The 20,867-nt window shown below is 46.6% G+C and overlaps 1 protein-coding gene across 2 annotated transcripts in view; it reads left to right on the forward strand.

The window, feature by feature from the left end:
- Positions 1–20,867, forward strand: part of DVL1 (dishevelled segment polarity protein 1) — a 174,472-nt gene that overhangs the window by 58,445 nt on the left and 95,160 nt on the right. For both annotated transcript variants that reach the window (XM_090024159.1, XM_090024160.1), the window contains exon 2: positions 16,144–16,213. In XM_090024159.1, coding sequence (XP_089880285.1) covers positions 16,144–16,213 — 70 coding nt within the window. The remainder of the gene's footprint in view (positions 1–16,143; positions 16,214–20,867) is intronic.

The raw sequence follows: 20,867 nt of genomic DNA on the forward strand, positions 1-20,867 counted from the left end.
TTAGAGTGCCAGCCATGAGGACTGAAGTCGCAATGCATTTCATGCAAAGAGTCAAGGATTTTTGCGGGTGATATCTCTTACTGGACTGACTGCGTCACTGGGGTAGCCTTAGGCAAGCTGTCAAATGCCATGAAGAACGTGGTGCATTTGCAAGCCCACCCCAACCATACAGTTGGTCCAACAAACGATACCCTCCACTAAAATCCTTGCCTTTTGCATATTTCTTGGACAATCATAGCTGCATTATCTCTCCAACACCATGCGTGGCTTTTTAATAGATGTGTTGGCCACTTGCACTAGATGTACTTACCCCTTCTAGTTTGTTATGGATGTTGTGGAGAAAAATCACTTGACTTGAAGTGGTGCAGAGGTTACCTGGGGATTAGGGATAACTGTGCAGTATGGTCATTGGGGATGGTCCCTCTTGTGCTGTGCTGTGGCAACCTGGCCAGTCACTGAAATCTTGCTCTTCCTGCATCAGCACCTGCGTGCTTCCTTGTGCGTTTCCTCCTCTAATGCTGATAGTCCACCCGGTGCTGCCCCTCTGCCTGTGACTTTGAATGTTGTTTTTTCCTGGTTTTCAGTCATTTCTACCGTTCTGGAACAGTGCCCGGATGACGCAGGCCCACAGTGAACAAACCTCTTCTGTAGTTTCACCCTACTCACTGTGTGCATGATGCTCACTTCTCATATGCCTGACTTTTCACAAGGAACCCAAGCTTGTACCTGAGTTTTAGCCTGAACCCTCTTATTGACGCCAAGGGAAGAAGTCTGATTTCAGCCTGGAAGTGCTGCTGGCTCAGGTTCATTTACCTGGCTGGGGTAAGGGAGGGGGTTAGAACTTGATGGACACTTTTAACTTGGACTGGAACGACTTATTTTGCAGTGGAGCGGCAGGCTCAATCACTCGAGCACTCATGGCCCCCTCTTCCCATTTCTTTTAAGAGACAGATGAGTCGTGGCACAAATACCAGGGGAAATCGTGGAGGTCCGCTACAGTGAGGATGTAGGGATGTGGATAGAGCTGTGGGGATGTTAGCATGCAGGCTTGTAACTGGTGAAGCTGACCTGGGTGCCAGCTCCATCAATTTGCTGGGCAATGCACATAGCCACAGAAGCAGAGGAAGGTATGCTCAGGTTTCAAAGCAACTTAATTGGGATGGAGCTGAGTGCAGGGTCTTACAGGGTTGAAGGCTTGAAAAGGATCTCGTGAAGCTGCTGTAGGTCAGAAGCCTGACTCTGGGTGGAAGAGCTCTCCCAAAGTGCTGCCTGCATAAGCTTTAGGTTTGCACTTCATGTAGGACCAGTAAAACTGAGTCTAATCTGGTGTGTGCTTGAGGAGGGCTCTTTCATAACCTCAATCAGGGCAGCGTAATGAAGAGGCTAATTTGTGACGAGCGATTGGCTTCTAGTGGCTTAGCCCCCAGGAGGGATAAGAGACCTACTGCCGTCCACTGAAGGATTTTGCCTTTAGCCTCAGAGCTGCAGACCTTGGAGCTACGGGAAGACTTCTCGTACCAGCTTCCAAGCCACAGCTGTTTCTGACATTGCAATGCATTATTTATATGGCAAGTGTGTGTGGCCTGCAAATGTTCACGCGTTCAGATGAGAGTTGGCGTATTCCAGCACGTATATGGAAATGCAAAGCATTACCGGCCTCGTTATGATTAACAGCTTTAAAAAATAGTGTGTCGGTTCCGTTCCAGCTCTGCGGCATTCAGCGGAAACGTCCCTAGGCCAGGGAGTGATTTGCATGAGCTTCCACAGAGAGACACCTGCGGATCTGCCTCTGAAAGCTTCCTCCATCCAACCTAGTTTCCTGCGCAGGGGCTCAGCAGGGTGCAGCTGAGATGTGAGGCCTCCTGGCAGCATAGAAAGCTCTGGCTCTTTTTTTGTCGAGCAGAGCCCTTCTGATGCTGTGCTGCAGCATGGTGTTTATCCTCCCCAGCAAAAAGCTTCCTCCCCTCCTCCTTGCTCCCTTCACTATTTCCAGAGTAAATGCACTATCCTGGCCGTGGTGCAGCAGCTACTTTAGTCAGTGGCTTCATATTTATTAAATATTTCAAGGAGGGGGAAAGGACTAAGAGCTTTTGGCCTTGAGGCTCTGGCTAAAGAAGCAATGAGGGGGTTTCTTTGTGGGGTTTTTTTTTTTTTAAATTCTGCATCAAGTATTCCAACAGAAGTGTTAATCAGCTTTGAAAAGGACCTATTTTTAGAGCAGCAGCCTTGAATTCCTTTCCCAGTACTCCCAAGGTGTCATGTGATCAACCGGTCGGGGGTTAGTTATTTTTTTAAAGAGACATGGAAAGTGGCTGCGTCAGCTCTTTGCTATTGGTTTGCTGCATGTGCCCTGCAAGGCATTATGTCCTTACAGGAACCGCAGCTCTGCTTTGACTCTCAGCGGTGGCCATCTCCCATCCATTGTTGCTGTGAGCAATCTCACAGCAGCCGTAATGGCCAACGGTTTATACCAGGAGAGGTGGGGGAAAGGGAAGAGGGTAAATCCTTGCACATTGTGTAGCAACATCAGTCTTGCCTGATAAATCTGGGTCTTCCACGGAAACATTTCTGGAAAGGTTTAAAGTTGGAACGTCAGATTCTCGGCTAGGTACGTCAGCAGAGCTCCAGTGAGTGTGATGAATGCCTGATTTCAGTGAAACCACACGTTTCCGCTCCAGAGGATAGGGCTCCACATTTTGTGTTCGTATATGTAAGCAGATCGCAGTGTGTTTAGGAGGCTCCAAAGTAAAATTGACTTGGGGCATGGTGTGTAATCCAGAGCTGCCAAATATTTAGTAGGTTCTTATAAATAGCTTTCCGTGTTGTTTACACGTTGTAGTTGCAGAGTTATGGCGACTTGGCTGCTGATTTAAACAGCTGCTTTGGAAAAAATGCTGCTTCATATGTAGAGTCAGAGCTGACGCTCATGAGACACAATTCAATGTTAACTTCTGTTCGTAAAAGCCATGCTCTAATGCAGGGATAGGCAACCCCCGGCATGGGTGCCGGTGTGGCACATGAAGGCATTTTGCTTGGCACGCATGCCTCTGGGCAAACAGTGGGGAAGGGGCCAGGTCTGTGCTGCCACAAGGATCAGACTCCTCGCGGGCTCCCATGCCATCAGCCCCTGGCGCACCAACATCCTGCGAGTCGAGGTTGTGGTGTTTTGAGCACTGTACCCAAAAATGTTGCCTGCCCCTGCTCTAATGGATTTGTCTGTTGTCCTTTCCTATGGACCAAAACACATTATTAGCTGCTGAATTTCAGGGCAAACAATCCTACTACTTTAGCCTTCTCTCTGAGGATCTCCAAGTACTTGACTAGCATTAATGCATGGAGCTTTGTGAATCCCACCGCTCAGTGACACAAGAAAGAAGCGAGGCTGAGAAGGGATTTGCTCAAGCTCATACTGAAAAGATGGGATTCACCCCAAGTGAAGGTGTGTTAATTGCTCCCCTTTCTGGTAGTGGAAGCCTTAGCCGCTGGGTGAAGGCTGACAGTGTTTCTATCATTACGCCACCCAGCAGCTCTTTCCAAGGACGGTAAAACAGAATTGGTGCATCACAGCAGCTGCTGTCCACCTGACTGGGACCCACGTCAGTCAGCTTCCCTCCCTTCCGGATCAGAGGTAGCCGATACCTTGTGCTGCTCCAAGGCCCTTTCTGTGCCCAGATTCCTGTGAGTGAGTTCACACTGCTGGATTCGTCCCTGAAACGAAAAGATGCACTGGGGAGCCTCTCAATGGCTGATGACTGATTCTCACAGGCTTCGCCCTGGCTGCATGTTCAGCTGTTTCGGTCCAGATAGCAATGGCGCAAGCAGCACTAGGGGCTCATGTTCTGAAGGTAATGACATTTGGGCATTGTACCATTTTATGCTGAGTGATAGTCTTTGCCCCGAATTGCTTATACAAACAGATGGTGGCTCTGCTGGACATCAGGAGGGGTAATAGAGGCTGGTGTGAAACTGCCTTGTGCTTCTCCCATCCCTAGTTTGGGCTACAGGAGCATAGCCAGGTTGGGCCTGAATTTGCACAGCATCTCATTCTGGATTCAGGGCCTGCTTTTTTCCTAGCATGCTGTCAGGGACCTCTCCCTTTGACTACTTCACCCTCATCCTCAGACACAGCCTCTGGTGACCAACAACTAATAAAGTTCCCCCTGTTTTTGTCCAGCTGATGACCCCCTTTGGCTCCCCCCCCCCAATGACAGATGTCTTGTCCACAGGTGGCTATAACTGCCTTACATTCTTTTAATATAAAGGCTCCCTCCTTCTTATAGATGCTCTGTGTGAGCTACAGCCATCCGTCAAAACAGGAGAGGACATAGGCTGGTCGGATATAGAAGTACAAGTGTTAGAGAGAGGTGCAGTCTCCAAAGGGCAGCCCTAGAGCTGAACTTCTTCAGTCTTAGATGTGTGCATTCATAGCTTGGTTTGTCTCTAATACAGTGGCAGCCAGGAAAAGGCATTTGCACTCCTGAACAGTGCTGTGACCCTCCCACAGCAACCAAGGCTGTGCATCTACTGTACATGCCAGCTTGCCAGCCTCCTTCAAAGCATGGATGCCTTGTCTATAAGTGCAGTCCTTAAGGATGTGCATGCAGCTTGTGACTCAAGCAGAGGAGATGCTGATTCTTCTATGCAGGCATTAAAGAAAATCCTCCCCCTAGTTCTGGAGCTGAAATTACTCTCAGGAATGCATGGTGCAGTCAAAAGGTGAGCAGAGCTCTTAATCAACTAGTCAAATGGCTCTGAATAAGAGGCCATTTAAGCTGTGTGCTGTTCCCTTATTGCTCCTATTACATACACAACCTAAATATTGAGGCAGCAGATGGCTCATGAGGTGAATGAGGGGCTGTTCAAGTAAAATGTTGTATTGGAAGGAGAAGCGAGTGAGGCAGCAGGTAATGTAAGTGCCATTGAAGTGGGGGGGAGGGGTGAGATATGGTGGGCATAGGGTTTGTGTGGGAGTCCGTATGGGATGGGTGACAGTGAAGGGGACCCAGGCACAGTTGCAGAAGGTGAAAGGGAGAAAAGGATTGACACCATCATAGATTGTTTCACTTGGTATGGCAGTTAGATCTGAAATCTCCTCCAAGTCCAAGCAAAGAACGTGAACTTTGAGGGAGCAGGGGATGTAGGTACCTGGGGCTGGGGGTTCCTGGGCTCTATTCCAGGCTCTGCCAGTGACCTGCTGCATAACCTTGAGCAAGTCTTTTCCCCTCTGCTTCCTTCCCCTATTTCTCAACCCAAGGTTTAGCAAAGGACTACATTGTCAAGTGCACAGAGATCAATCCTCTGGTGGCAGAAAAAGGCAGTGTTATCACAAATCTCTGAAGGACAGACGGAGACTCCTTCCTTGCACACTGCTTCTGAGTCTCATCATGCCCTTGGCCCTGGGAGGGTCAAGTTCGCTTCTGAGATATACTGTGACCCCTTCTGGACCTGTTACCCCAAGGATTTGCAGCTGCTGTTTTGGTACCCAAGGTGTTTTACTCCTGGTTCCATGGTGACTGTGCTCAGTGCTTTGCGATCTGCTTCTGCATGCTAGTGCTGTCTCCACCCTCCAGCCTCAGATAGCTGACAGCTGTAGGCTATAAAAAATGGATGCATTGGGATAAACGGGGATTGCATATGACCCAGTCCTGCAAACACTTGTAAGAAAAGTATTGCTTCCTGCCCGAACTTGACCTCATCCAGGCTGCAAGATGGGGCTGAGAGACGAATACTCATTTGACTTGGTGGGAGTTTCAAGGAAGCAGAAGACTGAGCACTTGACTCTCCAGGTGCCAGATGATCTGGACCCCCTTTGCCATGGAGAAGCAGTTCCAGAAGGGACTTGCCCCCCACATGCTAATTTAGGGGCCTGCCCCTCATGCATGGGAGGTAGCATTTAGCCAAGGAGAAGCTGGACAGCATCTCAGTTCCTGCTTGCTGTGCCAGCTTAGCCTGGACTTGTGGTTGTGAGGCTGTCTCATGGAGCCCTGTGTGTTAGCCCTGGGATGCTGAGCTGCTGTTCCATGTTAGTGAAGAAAGACCTGGTGCTTCCCAGGGGCAGGCATTGGCATGTCTCAGCCATGTGTCCATGCACTAAAGAGAGGGCTTTTTTCTCACTTGATCCATGTTTTCAAAGATATCCTTGAATGGAAGCATATGGGTTCATTCATTCATGTTCCATCCCCCAGTGCCACCCCCAGCCACCGTGAAGCCAGCGTGGATTGAACAGGGCTGCCTCTTTAGCACAAATAATGATTTATAAAATGGTGACATTTGAAATTAGTGGCTGCTGCTGCACTTGATGTTCTTGGCACTGTTCACTGCTACCCAAAGCGCACTGGGAATTGCAGGCTGTTATTTTCTTGCCTCATAGCCTGGGGCTGTTTTCAATAGTTCAAGTTGCAACAGAGCTGGAAGGCCCTCCCCACCAGCAACAGAGAGCCGATCCCACGATGAGATGCATGGTTTTGGAAGCTATGGCTTCGGCGTATTGGTTTTCTATTGAGGATGCTGCCAAACTGTTCTGCACAGGGAGATCCTGCCTGGCGCAGAATATCTTGGCTTTAAAAAAAACTACTAAACCCTTTGTTTTTTAGAAGACATAGCAAATGCATGGTTGTTTAATAATGTAACTCAGTGCAGAACTGTTACTCGGAGCTTAGTGTATGGCCCCAAAATGGGCCCTGGGGCTGCATATGGGATCAAACATAACTTCAGTCACATAGGTGACCTCATGGATTTTGGTGGCCCTGGCCATGGGGGTAGAGCATCAGGTTTTGTAATACCTGGTAAGGGACATTTCCTTGCACAAAAATGGCTTCTCTGACTAAACCTGTTGCTGCCAATATATTGCCATGTGTCAGGTACCCAGGTTGTAGCTGTATTGGTCTAGAGGAATGAGGAATCATAACTCATGGAAGAGGCAACATCTTTTTATTAGACCAGCTAGATATTTGCAAACGAATTATTTTATTTATTTGCAAGCTTTCGGGCACACTTGCTCTTCATCAGGCATAGGAGAGAGCAGAAATTGTTGAAATTTTCCTACGCAGAAATGAAAATTCATATTCACAGGAGAGCTGAAGGTGCGGTAAAATCTCCTTTATGGAATAGCTCATTTTGTCCAGGTTAGGCACAGAGAAAGCTTGAAAAAGACTTCTTACCTCCAAGTTGTCTACATCCTGGTTGCTACCAGACAGCTTCAAGGTAAAAAGACTTTTTCAACCTTTCTCTGTGCCTAACCTGGACAAAATGAACTATTCCAAACAGGAGCCTTTACCATCCATACCTTCAGCTCTCCTGTGAAATATGAATTTTCATTTCTACCTAGGAGAACTTAAACAATCTTTGCTCTCTCCTATGTCTGATGAAGGGCGCGTGTGCCCCAAAGCTTGCAAATAAATAAAATAATTTGTTTTGCAAATATCTGGTTGGTCCAATAAAAGATGTCGCCTCTTCCATGAGTTTTGAATATATTACCATAGCATTTTTAGGCTCTGACATGGGATTGGATCTATGCGGAGCGCAGTAAAGATCCATTTTTGGCAAAAAGCTGAAGCGCATGGCTAAAGTGCAGCATGTGCTAGGTGCTTACGCAAGTCCAGAATCCCCCTGATAGCAAAGGATCTGTACCTGCAGATGTGATTGCAGGTGTGCGTGGGTGTATCCAACATAACAGGACACTGTCAGATTGAGATGGGGCCCAAAATGGAGTGCTTTGAACACTGATATGATGTTTCTACAACTTACCTTAAACTTCCAGTGAGCTTGTTTTACTATCCAGTATCCCCTGCTGCAGATGTTTGCAGCCTCAAAATTGCAGCTTTCTGGCAGTTTGCAGGACACCGGCAGTGAATGACTAAAAGCAAAAATGAAATTGCATAGTGAGTTGTCACTGTCCAGAGCTGCAGGAAGCAGAGATTTGTGAGCAGTTTAAATAAATCAGAATTTTAAAATGCTTTTAGTTCTGATAACGTGAAGGGACATAATCTGCTTAAAATTGCACTCCTGGCAATAAATGTATTGCCTGCCAGGATTACTAGTAACAATGTGAAAAGGAGAAAATGATTCTTATCTCTCTTACAAAGGGATGGGGAATATGAAAAGGAAGGTAGCATTATTATTGTCAATTTATTTATTTCTAGAATCTCTCCAGTAGAGGTTAAAGCAAAATGGTTTTTTCTATTTTGTTTCTCATTGGGTTTAGGCTGATCATTGGACAGCACTTTGCGGAGAGGCAGTTTCCTTGTGGTTTATGTGGGTTTTTCACACAGCAACAAGAGGGAGAAATACATAAATAAAGGAAAAAGTGCCTATTCAACCACACATGGTCTGGGAATTGATTAGATTTCAAGCTGACAATTTTTTGTTTATTAAAAGAAGTGGGGAGACTTTAAAAATGTCTATTGGATGCAGGAGTGAAGGTCCCATTGATTTGGGTGCCTAAGTCCCTTTGACACTTTTTGACATCCCACATGTATTTTCTTTTTTTCCTTTAACATACATCCTTTTAAAATCACCAGAGTTGCATTTTAATTTAGTGGAACCAAGCTAGTGTTTCACATGAGTTGCAATCAATTTAGCAAACTATTGCAAACCACAGAAATGCACAGATGAGCAAGAATTCTCTGACTGGGAAGTTACTGGAGCCAGTGTGTTCAGAGAAGACCACTTGGCTGGGACTCAGGAGATCAGTCCTGTCCCAACTCTGTCACTGCTCTGTTCTGTAACCTTGGGCAAGTCACTTTCCCTCTCTCTGCCCCCACTTTTGCCCTTTGCCTTGTCTGTGTAGACAAGGAGCAGGCAATTATTTTGAGCAGAGGGCCGCTTACTGAGTTTTGGCAAGCCATCGAGGGCCGAGTGACAGGCAGCCCAGGACAGATAAATATTAATTTTCTAAATTTTTAGGGGCCCCCGCAGGCCGGATAGAATGGCCTGGTGGGCCACATCCGGCCTCCAGGCCACATTTTGCCCACCCCGATGTAGACTGTCCCTGTCCTGAGAGCTTGCAGCTCTCCAGTTGTGTTTGGAGCTTGCAGGCATTGTACAAAGAATGGTGGCATCTGAAAATATCCAACCGAAGAGACTGCGCATAATTGCTCTGGGGGTTGATGAAGTCAGTGGGAGACGGGACTGTTCATCAGGAGGTTTGAATGCTCAGCAGTTTTCATAACTGAGTTGTATTTGTCCCGACTTGAGCTTTCCATAAAGGGACTCCCACGGAGCCAGCAGCCACCTTTGGAAATGGTCTGACGGTTTAGAGCCAGGAAGAGTCTTTCTCGGGAACTGGGAGGAGGAAGGGCCTCTCTGGCTTTCTTCCTTCTTACAAACGACTTGAAGGGCCTACTGGAAATGCTCCTGCTGTCCCTGCTTTCATTCAGTCTTGGTTTCTTATTTGGAGCAGAGCAGAAATGCAAGTGGAGGTCTCTGCATCCCGGAGGAAGCCACATACAGCACAAGCCACAGCGTGTTCCTGTAACGCTGATTAAAAGCAAGCTGTGGATTAAGTGAATCCAGATGAACTTCAGCTCTGCTTATTGTTTCACCTGTCTTGAGATGAGGGATTGCAAAGCAAGTACAGCTAAACAGACTGAAACAACAGTGAGGGCATTTGGCGAACGCCTCAGTCCGAGACCCACGTTGAAGTGTCTCCTCAAGAATCGGCAGCATCCTTCTGTGCAAGTCCTGGAGCAGCAAGACTTGAGGGGCTGTGCAGCGCACAGCAGCCAGCAGGGATGGTGAAAGGGGATCCACTCCTGAGCAGCTACTTCCATTCCTGTCTCCAGGGAGGCAGCATGGGCTGCTTTCCATCTGCCCTGCCCTGGGCTCTGCTCCTGCTGCCAGATGCTGGGTTTAGGAGTGGTTCCAACCTGCAGATTCAAAGAGGGCTTGTCCCCAAGGTCTGTTTTCAAGCACAAGTAATTTTTGCAGGGTGATCCAATTCCAGCAGAGAAACCAGGCTGGGATGTATCATATAACTCTTCACTCCCATTTCCCCCATTCCAGAAGCAGGACCTAAGCACGGAGCACCATCTCTCTCCCTCCAGCTTGTACTTGGGTCCCTGGAAAGCCACAAGGCCCAATGACTTCTACTCTGACTTCTCTGATAGGACAGTGCCCTCGCTTGTCCCATATGCACAGAAGGGACAGAATCGGCTTCCTGAGGGTATTTAGGATCCTGGTTGCTGATCAGAGCAGTTGAGCCCAAGTGATTACTCCGTCTGCCCTGCAGAGTCGGCATGGTTGTGGCGGGGGGAACAGGAGGCCATTCTGGTTTGTACATTTGCCCCCAGACCTGCTGACTAGTTCTGTCCTAGGACCGTATCAGTGATACTGATAACAGCAGATTGTAACCAAAGGGAGAGCTTGGCTGCAAAATCTTTCTGCTTGTCCATTGTCACTAGTAATAAAGAACCCAGGCTGGCTTTAATTTGGGATCGAATGAACAAAAAGAGCTGGCACCTATTTACCAGTTTTTTGGGGTGGGTTTTTTTCTTTTTTTTTTTTTTTTGCTTTCCTAGAATGTGAGCAGATCTGAAATGAAGCCATTGGGCCAAGTTAACTAAGAAGCATTGCAGTACCATTTTAGACTCTTTGGCGTGAATGGCAGTCTGGCTCCAGTTCAGCAAAGTGGTTAGGACTGTGTCAAGCCCCTCGATCTAGTTGGGAGTCTTATTTTAAACATTTGAATCTTTTTTACAATGTCTCGTCTGCCTGCTTCTGCAGATGCCGCCACAGCAGCCTGGTTTGCCTTGACATTAGAAAAGTGATTTCAGATGGATCGCTGCTGTTGTAGAAAGCGATGGGGTGGGGGGGTCGGGAGGGGGGAAGGTGATGGGATTGCACGGCTCACTTTTCCTTAATCTTAATCTTTGCTGCTTTAAGTGGAGACTCTCCAGCCTACAGCAACAGTCATAAAAAAACATAGTTTAAAGTGCCCTGCTGAAAGATGACATCTGTAACTGTTTTGTAGAGCTAGAGGCTGGCTCGCTGGGGACTTGAGAACACACAGCTTCAAGGCAATCGCTAATTACTCCCAGTAGTATGGAACCACTAGTTGATTTAGATCCTGTCGTATTCATTTGGTTGACTCCAAAGGTATCGACTCTAATGTAGTCAACACTCTCCTCCAGCCTGGCTGAATCCAGGCCGGGATTTTGGGAGGCCTCATGCAGCGATACCCAGCAGGGCAGGCTAATTTAGTTAGTCTGGGAGTGAGCGAGAACCACAGGCTTGGTCTGTGTCCAGCAGCCTCGATAAAGACCTGGTTGACCTAGATCCTGTCCAGCCTCTCTCCTCTCTTCCTCCGAAGGGGAGCATTGGATTGATCAGAGCCTCTGACCTTTTCCTTCCTGCTGTTTTTTGCTTGGGGATGCAGAGCACCTTTTTTTTTTTTTTTTTTTTTTTTTTTTACAGTAAATTGTGAGGGGCTAATTTTAGCTGATGCTGCCAAGAGCTTCTTACCACAGTTACCTGGAGCAGTGAAACTTCCGAATTCAGTTCCCTCGAACATTGTTCCTTGGTGTTTCACATTTAAAACCATGTCAGACTAACCCAGGAACACGTGTACCATGGAACATGGGCTCAGTACCCAGTCTTGTGTGTGCTGCGGTAGTACCTGTGGGCTCTGCTCCATGTCTGGGTGCCTAGTGAGTTGGGCCCTGGCTTAAAAAGTTTAATCTAAGTAGATTAAAGGAAAGCCTATGCCCCCGTTGTGAGCCTGAAGCAGAGATTGTGCCTTAGGCATGGGGCCGTTCAGGGAATCTGAGGCAGAGCTGGGACTTGGACTCTGGTCTCCAAAGGGTGCTTCCATGATTTTTTTAACCACAAGTTGATTTTTTACTTTGGGAGGGAGGGGCATGCATTGGAGTTAGCCTGGGAAGATTGCTGGTTTGGGCAGAAGTCATGAAAAATGTGGCGACTGTCCCGAGACTTTGTGTTGGATGGGTTTTTTCTTTATTCTTTCTATTTGAATTTGAGGGTTTGATTGAACTTGGGACATTCAAGGGGTGAGAAGCCTTGGTACAAAAAATCCACAGGATAAAAATGTGGAGCGACGTCTTTGAAGTGAAAGAGCCCCACTAGAGCATGTGTGTTTTGCTTCAGCAATAATTGCGTCATTTAACTATCTGATGGTTTTAGAAATTTGATTGGAATAAAAAATTTGGGTTGCTCCTAGCGTTATGTTTGGTCTTTTTGTTCTCATCCTATGCTGGCGGAGTGCTGGACCAAACTCTGAGCTATTACGTAAATCAGTGTCATCAAATATCTGCAAGCGGTGTACCGGCAGATTCAAGTATATATCTGTACCTTTTCAGAGAGCTGACTTAAAAACCATTGGACCCGAGTCTGCTCCATTTACAATGGAGTAAATCAGGAATTTAGTGGCTATGAATTCAGAATTGGGCATTTGCCAGGAGGCTTACAACACGACTCCCTCACTTTGTATCTGGTTTGACCGTTTCCTTTGACTGCAGATGTTGACAGTGTCTTCCATCTGCACACACAGCTCACATTAACATCCGTGGGAGCTGCATGCATGGATGGAGGCCATGATACAGCTGTGCATGTTTCTACATCCACTTGGCCTGCAGCCATACTGTTTTGAGCTCTGATTTGCTCAGATCTTGTAAAGCTAAAAAGGGCAGAGCCTGGTCAGTACATGGCTTGGGTGACCTCTGTCGAGCACCCTGGTGTGAGCAGGAAGTCGGAATGGGGCTGGTATTCCTGTTCCTGCCTGTGCTGGCATGCATAGCAGTGGCTCCGTGTGCTAATGACATTGCTCCCTTGAGTTGTCGCTCAGGCAGTTTTTGCAGGGGCAGGGGGATTAACCTATGTTTCTTGCTTAAATATTAATGCAGAGTATTTATGCCTTGTCTCTGTAATAGCCTGAACCACAGCCTGTTAGAAATCACCAGAAGACTTTCTGTAAGCATAATTGCTTTGGGATCAGGCCGTAAATTGCTCCTTTGGTTGCAGCTGGGATAGAGAATTCTTTTCCCTTTTTGCCCTAAAATAATGTGGTGTTTGCTGCATCCTCCTAAAGCGCTGCTATGTCCCAGGGGTGGCGGGACCTAAGTGGTGGCTGGCGTTACTCCCGTCGATAAAGCAGTTTGGCATGATGGTTGCTACATAAGTGCTTCATGTTGTTCCGCACCCGTGCTCTTGTAAAGTGGTGCATTTGGCCGTACAAGGTCCAGGCACAATGTAGCTTCACAGACTGCAGAAACTTTGCCTTGTGGGAGAGTGTGGCCCCTTGTTGTATGACGTTACAGCAGAGCTAGATGAATCTGAATCAGTGCAGCCATGGATCCTTTAGGCCTCCGCCCATACAGGACCCCTCTTCCCACTGGCACATGGATTCGAATGCCAGGGATCCACAGTACACGGGGATGTAGCAGCGTTTTAGAAGGATACAGGGACACATTATTTTAGGGCAAAAAGGGAGAAGAATTCTCTATCCCTGTTGAAACAAAAGGAGCAATTTAGGGCCTGATCCAACCCCCTTCTGTTCATTCGGACCCTTTAGCTGACCACAGAGATAGAAACAGAGTTGAAAGCAAGCCAGAGAAGGTGAGGACAACTTGGAGAAATTTTGGCACAGTAGAGGGGGTTGTACATGGGGTGGGGCGCGGTGGGGGGATGAAGGGAACGTGGAGACTTGGCTGGGCAAAACCGGAAATGCAATGAAGGAGATGCTAACTGCGACTGACCTGGGCCACAGGAGTATAGACAAGCTAAAGGAGGACTGAAGGCTGAGGGAGAGATTGTGATGGTCAAGACATTTGGTCCCTAGATCAGAGAGGCAGGTCCAGGTGGGCATGAGCTGTTTGGAGGCATTCTTCAGCCCTGAGGACTTGGGGCGGGCCAGGAGATGGCTGGCTGAGGCTCTAAGACGACAAAAAACCAGAGGAATCGTATCCCTCTTCTGCTGAACAGATGTTGGAGGGTTGCTGCTGGTTTTCCACTCGGCTATAGAGCAACAATAAAACCACATTTAAATAATTTTTTTCTTTGTGAAATCTATTTGGAATATTCCACTCCTGGGAAACTTTCAGCGGGGTGAGGAGGAAGAAGAGGCAGCAGGCTTATTGCAGAGGCTGCTGGGCAGTGGATGAATTGGACGTGCTTGCTGTCTTGGTAGCCAAAGTGTGCACCTGGCCAGGTGGTGGACTGCTGCAGTGCTGATTCGCCTCGTGCAGTTAAGATGCTTGGATTGGGACTTGGACAGTAGATGAAATATGGACCGCTTCATATCCATTGTGCCTGGCATCTTGTCTTTGTTCTCCTGCCAGGCTGTGCTGCACGCGGAGCCAGGAACTGAATAGTACCATCTCTTGCATCTCACAGTCTGCTGCTCTGGTTGCTGTCAAGCAGCTGCCCACGATGCAGGGAAAATGCTGCTGTTCTGCTCCCCTGCACTCTTGGTTTGGCCTTTCTGGAGCTTTGCTGAGCTGATTAACACCTAATTTGTGTTCTCCCTGTGATCACAAAGCTTTGGCATGGCACTTGTTAAAGGGGGAGAGAAAACTCCAAGCCGCAGCTGCACCTTGGCATGCATCCATATCCCCCTGGGGACAAGCCTCAGCTTTGCACACACTTTTGTAATGGGCAGGGGAAGAAAAAGAGGGAGGGGTGGGGAGCCAGGGAGCTTGATTAGCAGCAGGAGAAAAATGATGATACAAGAATGGAGTGAATTACGCTTGAATTAATGAGAAAAGGATGCAATTAAGGCACTTTACTGGGCTGTGGGAGCCCTGGTTCAATATCCAGTGCTGCCACAGACTGCTTCTTTGACCTTGGGCAAGTCACTAGGCTCTATCTAGAGACCTAGTTTGTAAAATGCAGTAATAGCCCTTCCTGTGGCCTGTTGGTTTCCACTTGAATTATTCGGTGTGGGGGACTGTCTCTTATTTTGCGTACCTACAGGGCCTCTGCTTTTAGCAAGGACCTTTTAAGCACTGCTCTAATATTATTAATAGTGACAAGGTAGAATTAAGACTCCAGAGTTGAGGAAATGAGTGATATTCCCTTTTGCAGGGGAGCAGTCACTGCTGGTCACTTTCTACCTACTTTGGGATGCTTTGTGCAACCAGGCTGCAAATGAGAGAGAAATATGACCCAGGCTAGGCTAGGGAGCATGGTATTCCTGTATTGTTAGATGGGACAGCTGTACTTCACCTCACCCCCCGACCGTCTCCTGAATCTTCCTCCCCTGCAGAAGGTTGGTTGGAAGAGGTAGGATTTAGGGTGGCCAGTGGAAGAGTTTAAAAAAAAAAAAAAAAAAAAAAAAGGAGAGATAATTTTAATTTTATTTTTTTACCACTCGTGGGACTGATTCTCATTCAAAGTACCCCTGCAGAGCTAGGATCTGTCTGGTTTTATGGAGAATTTCTTTCTTGTGTTTATGTTTAACTGGAAAAGATCATCATAGGCAGCCCCCTCTCTCCTCCTGAATTTTCAGCGCTCAGAACTGCAGGCCTCCAGTTGATTCATTCACAGGCATTTTCTTACTTCAGGAAGAGTTGCAGGCTGCAGTATGGTGGAACAAGAGTGGGACAGTGACCAGAGGATTTGATCCTGCAGTAGCTGTCAGTCGTAGCATCAGTAGTGATGGGGCATTGATAGTAGTGTGCATCGAGTCTAGCAGTCCTGCTGTACACCTGATCCAGAGCCCATAAAAATCAATGAATTTGGCTCTAGATGCTGGGGAAATTCACAGACACAGAAACCAACTAAGGAATTTAATGAGTGTCTGAATCTTTGCAGATCTACTGGAAAGTGATTTAATTGGAGGAAAATAACAGTTTGCCCATCAGACTTGCTGGTAGAGCTGCCTTGTACCTTTTGTCCAATAGATGACTGGTTCTTTTCAATGACTGTGCAACAAATTTAATTCTGAACAGGAAATGCAACTTGGAGGCAGAAGCTCTTTCATGAGTCTAATAGTAGAGGACATGAATAGTACACAATACAGGAGAATGCTGTTAGATCGTAATGGAAAAGTGTTTACTGTACAAGGCCTCAGGGCTGCATTGGGACCGATCAATGTAAAGACGTCTTGGGTTGGGACTGGGTTTTGTCATCTGTTAAATGGTGTCTGCCTCAATCTGTTGTTCATGCAACCTCTTTATTTTTATTTTTCAGGGTGGTGAAGGAAGAAATCTCGGATGACAATGCAAAGCTACCGTGCTTCAATGGGAGAGTGGTGTCCTGGGTATGTTGGACTGTGTGTTTTGTGTAAAGTTCTATATGGCGGGTAGAGGTTTAGCTTAGCTGTTATGTGGGTGCTGATAGAAAGGCCTGAAGCCTTGGCAGCATCTAAAAAGTACTGGCCTCTTGCCAGTAAGCAAGATCAGATGATGTAAAGGATGCGGACTCGGAGCTGGAGTATGTATTCATTCATTCATTCTGGTCCATTAGAATACTCCCGTTGTTTGTGCGGCTCCCAAATTCTGAATTTCTGTGTTGCATGAGAGCACAGCCATACATGAACACTCATGACTAGCTATATTTGAGTGAACCCCTTGACATGAATGACACTACTTGCTTGAGTGCAGTTACCCCTGCGTCTTAATATTTGCAGGACTGGGCCCCAAATCAGGAAGTAAAATTGCGTGGGTATCTATAGGTGAGGCCATCCGGAATGGGGCATAGGAGCTGGGCACTTAAATGGGTGTCCTTTTATTTATTTATTTAGAGCAGAACAGTTCTTACCCTTGCAACAGATGCTCTGCGCTTTTGGAAATCACATATTTACTCCTGGGTATTATTTCTAGAAGCACAAAACTGAATTAAGCTTTTCCCACAACGATGTCTGAGGTTTGGCGGAGAAAGCAGGCTGCACAAACAGATTCTGATGATTTCTTCAGTGCCTTAGAATTGATGTTTCTGCACTCGGGATGCATGTGTCCAGCCTGGAAGAATTTAAGATCTGCAAAGTGTGCTTTTCCATCCTTTAATCTGGAAATGAATCTGATTTTTTTTTTTTTTTGATGGCCCCAAAGTCCATGAAGACATGGGTATTAGATTAGAATACTTGAACTTTACCGATACATGTTGTTTCACCTCCAAATAAAGGAGTATCACTGAATTTGCAGGATGGGAGTTCTGCAATGAATATGATGCAACCTCCTGGAAAAAGACCATATTTATAGAGGTGGTTTAGGTGTCCAGCTTGGGTTGGGATCAGTGAGAGGGAGTGCTGAATGCTCTTGAAAATCTCCCCCATTGCATTTGAGAGGCAAATGCTAAGCATGATGGCAAAGCAGGTATGTAACAGAAGAATGGAAGCATCCTTTTTTTTTTTTTTTCCATGGTATGTTGTACCAGCAGGCAGAGTTCCTCTTGATTCTGGAGAGCAGTTTTAAATCCATCTTTATTCACTGATATAGGACTTTTTTTTTATATTCAATTTTTATTTTTATTATGGGGGTGCCTGGAGACCTCAAATGAGGCCTGACCCTACCTCCAGTGTCCTTGCCAGGCTATGTATCTCTCTCATTCGTTCTTTGGGGTATTAACATTAATTTCTCCATCAACATGCCACAATTGTTAGCTAGAAGTTGGCTTATTGTGGTTACTAATTGCAATCAGGTGTGCTTTGTATCTACCTATAACCCTTCCTGGTGTTTTCCGTTTCATGCACACGTGACCTCTTCTCTAGGCTGAGCTGAGCAGTGATTAGCAGTGCTTAAGGACACACTCTTATTGCCTAGCTGGCTTGTTCTGCTTCACACGTGGTCCTAATTGTCTTGTGTTGGCCAGAGAGATGTGAAAAATACTGGCCCACCATATGTTAGACTGTAGAAGGGGTGGTCACCCCTATATAGAGTCTTAAGTATCACTCCAGCCTTCCAGGGATGGCTTGAATGATCTCCTCTTTGATTTGAGCACCTTTCTGAGCATCAAAACACAGGGCATGGATGCCTTGTTAAAACCTTGGTCTTGATGATGGAGTCTGGGAATTACCAAACAGCACTTTTTGTCTGTGAGGTGTCCTACTGAAGTCCTTTACTACGGACACTGGGCTACCTGCCAGCAGTAAGTAAAAAGGGTTTGCAAGATTTCCTACCATGAGTACATGATAAACCAAGTTCAGGGTGGGAAAAGGAAGCAGATGGGCTCATTTGGATGCAGCAATAATTCATAAAAGTGCATGTGCTCCTGTTATTGCATGTGGGTTAACATGAGGTGTTTAGTGCATTAGCGCCTTTGGGACTGACTCTAGAATATGGGACTAGGCCCTGAGCTGGTGTAAATTGGTATAGTGTGCTGATTCCTGTGGAAGTAGACTGATTTCTGCTAGTTGAGGATTTGTCCCATGGCTTTGTCTCTTGCTCCAAAGAGAACATTGAACCTGAAGTATTCCAGCCCACCGGTTGTGTCGTCAGACCTGCTGGTACGGAGCCATCTCTGCACTGTACAAAAACATACTGGGCTGCTCCAAGCCACTGGGCCTGTCTGTTTGGAGATGAGAGTATGCGTGCTTTGCCTGTAAAAGCCCAATAAAACACGGATGACATGTTGTAACCTGCAGTGGGATTCACATATGAACTCTGCTGTTGGGGAAGGCTCTTGCAATGCTTCTTGCAGACATCTGTTCTTAATGTCTCAGATTCATCAAATGCCGAATTCTTCGCTTGGTTGCAAGAAACCAGCTGTACATGTTCATAATGGGCTTGACACTGCTCTCAAGGAAGCTGGACTGAGTTTAGCAATCCCATTGCAGTAGGACTGTACTGTGTTATCTCTTTTTTGTTTCAAGTGTGTTAACACAGCCACATTACAAAAGAGGCAAATATTGTGGTTGTCCCAAGAATTTGTGTGCACCGGTTTATATGCTTAAAGTTACGTTCATCCTTATTTAAAAAAGCAAAACAAAATGCATACGCATGTGCTTTAAGCATGAGCTCAAATGCTAGGCTGAATTCAGGCCTTTTACATTACAATGTTTGTCACTCAAATAGGGAAAGTTCTTCAGATTTTAAAAATCAGATCAAATCCAGCACATTGTTACTAAAAGTGTCAGGCAGACAAAGCTGTTACTTATGTAGGACCTACACAACTTGCTTTGTGCTCCTGTGCTTCACTGCTTTGGCTCTGCAACAGCAGATGACTAATAGGCGCTGTGATTTTTCAAAGCTGTCTAGAGGCCTTGGCCGTAGGATTCCCTTCTGTGTTATGGGACTTCAGCGGATAACTTCCTTACTTGGCTTTTAAAAACTGAAGTGCCCTTTTCAGCTGTGCCATTGTAAATCCCCGGTGCTAAGTGGTAATCAAGGACAGAGACCAATAAAAGGGGACTGCTTGGGATAATTGCCTTTGTAGCAAGGTGTAGGGAATCTGTGCGCTGTCTGCGGTGGATTAAATCAGTAGGGAAGAGAGATGCTTAAGCTTTCAGGAGCAGTTCTTATGTTGCAGAATAAAGTAGATGTTACAAATATATATGTTCCAGTTGCATCATGCAAGGCCAGCAGAGCTGGGTGGAAGACTTCTGGGCACCACGGACAGCTGTGTACTACTCGGGTTCTTGGACTGTGTCCATCGTTGGCGTGCAGGATGGGGTACTCCTTCATCAGCACTGAACAGTCGGTTTAACGGGCACTGATCCACCCAGGGTCCCTGGCTTTGGCTGAGATCTTGGGCTGCCCAGCTCCTGTGTTTTGAGGTCCCACACACATCTTCTGGAGAGTCAGCAGCATCAGCCGCTATGCCAGGTTAAATTCCAGCTCACTACGTTACATGCTACTCGCCTCTTGTAGCTTCAGTTGTGACGCTTTGGTGTTCAGTCCTGTTGCCTGTGTGTTACTCCATTACTCCCAGATGCTAGGGGAGCAGATCCCAAATGCCTGGCAGACAAAGGGTGGTCAATGCCATTAACAGTGTGGAAGGCACCTTGAAAGCTTCAGATGAAAGGGGCTGCAGAAATGCCCATCATGGTAGCGATTAGTTTGGCAGGGAAGCAGCATCCATTTTAAATGCAGAGGGAGGGAAGAGCAACTCTCTTTGGAGAAGAACCAGCTTAACCCTGAAGGCCCCTTGTTTCCATCTCAGAAGCAGGCACTGTAAAGCAACCCCTTCTTCTGTGACCCCGTCTTCAACGCTAGCCCTGTCAGTCTCTGAGCTGAAAATCATTAATGCAAACAGGCTGATCTCCAGATTGCACCGCTGAGCTGGTTGTCTGTCTTTCCCAGTGCATTCAGCATCTCAGTGGGGCTTATTTTTCTCTAGCCAAAGTTCACTCGTCTTTTTTGGAAGTAGTAACTAACACTTGCAATTTACTGTGCGGTGGGTGAGAGGCCCCCTACCTTTTCCTCTGGTGATTGTAAGAGCAGTTGATTCAATCTGAACCAGCTAGTTTGTGCGATCACATTGTATTAGGCCTCCTGCATGGAAAAGTGCCACTGAGATTATTGCAAGAAGGGCCACTGCATTTAGCGCTGTCAAGAGAATGTTTCACCAGACTGAGTTGCTTCCTTTCTTCGTGTCTCCTGTTATGTCACCTGTAAAATAGAAAGAGATAGTTTGCCATGTTAGTCTAGTCAGGGAGAAGGCAGGGCAGGGTGGCACCTTACAGACTAACTGGTTCAAAGAGGCATACGCTTACATAGGCAGCAGCCTACCTTGTCAGACACTATGATGCTTTCATTGCATCTAACAAAGTAGGCTGTTGCCTACAAAAGTTCAAGTCTTTCTAAAGCAGTTAGTCTCTAAGGTGCCACTTTGCCCTGCCTTCCATCTGTAAAATAGGATGGACCCTTCCCTCTCCTTGTGTAGCACTTCATGATCTACGTGTAATGAAGTGTGTAGAGTATTCAAATTCTGAATCTTTTTTTTAATCCCAGTGAAATTCCAAGGCTTCTAAAATG

This window comes from Crocodylus siamensis, chromosome 12 (assembly GCF_052110815.1).
Source record: "Crocodylus siamensis isolate JL-2025a chromosome 12, ASM5211081v1, whole genome shotgun sequence".
Classification (NCBI taxonomy): domain Eukaryota; kingdom Metazoa; phylum Chordata; order Crocodylia; family Crocodylidae; genus Crocodylus; species Crocodylus siamensis.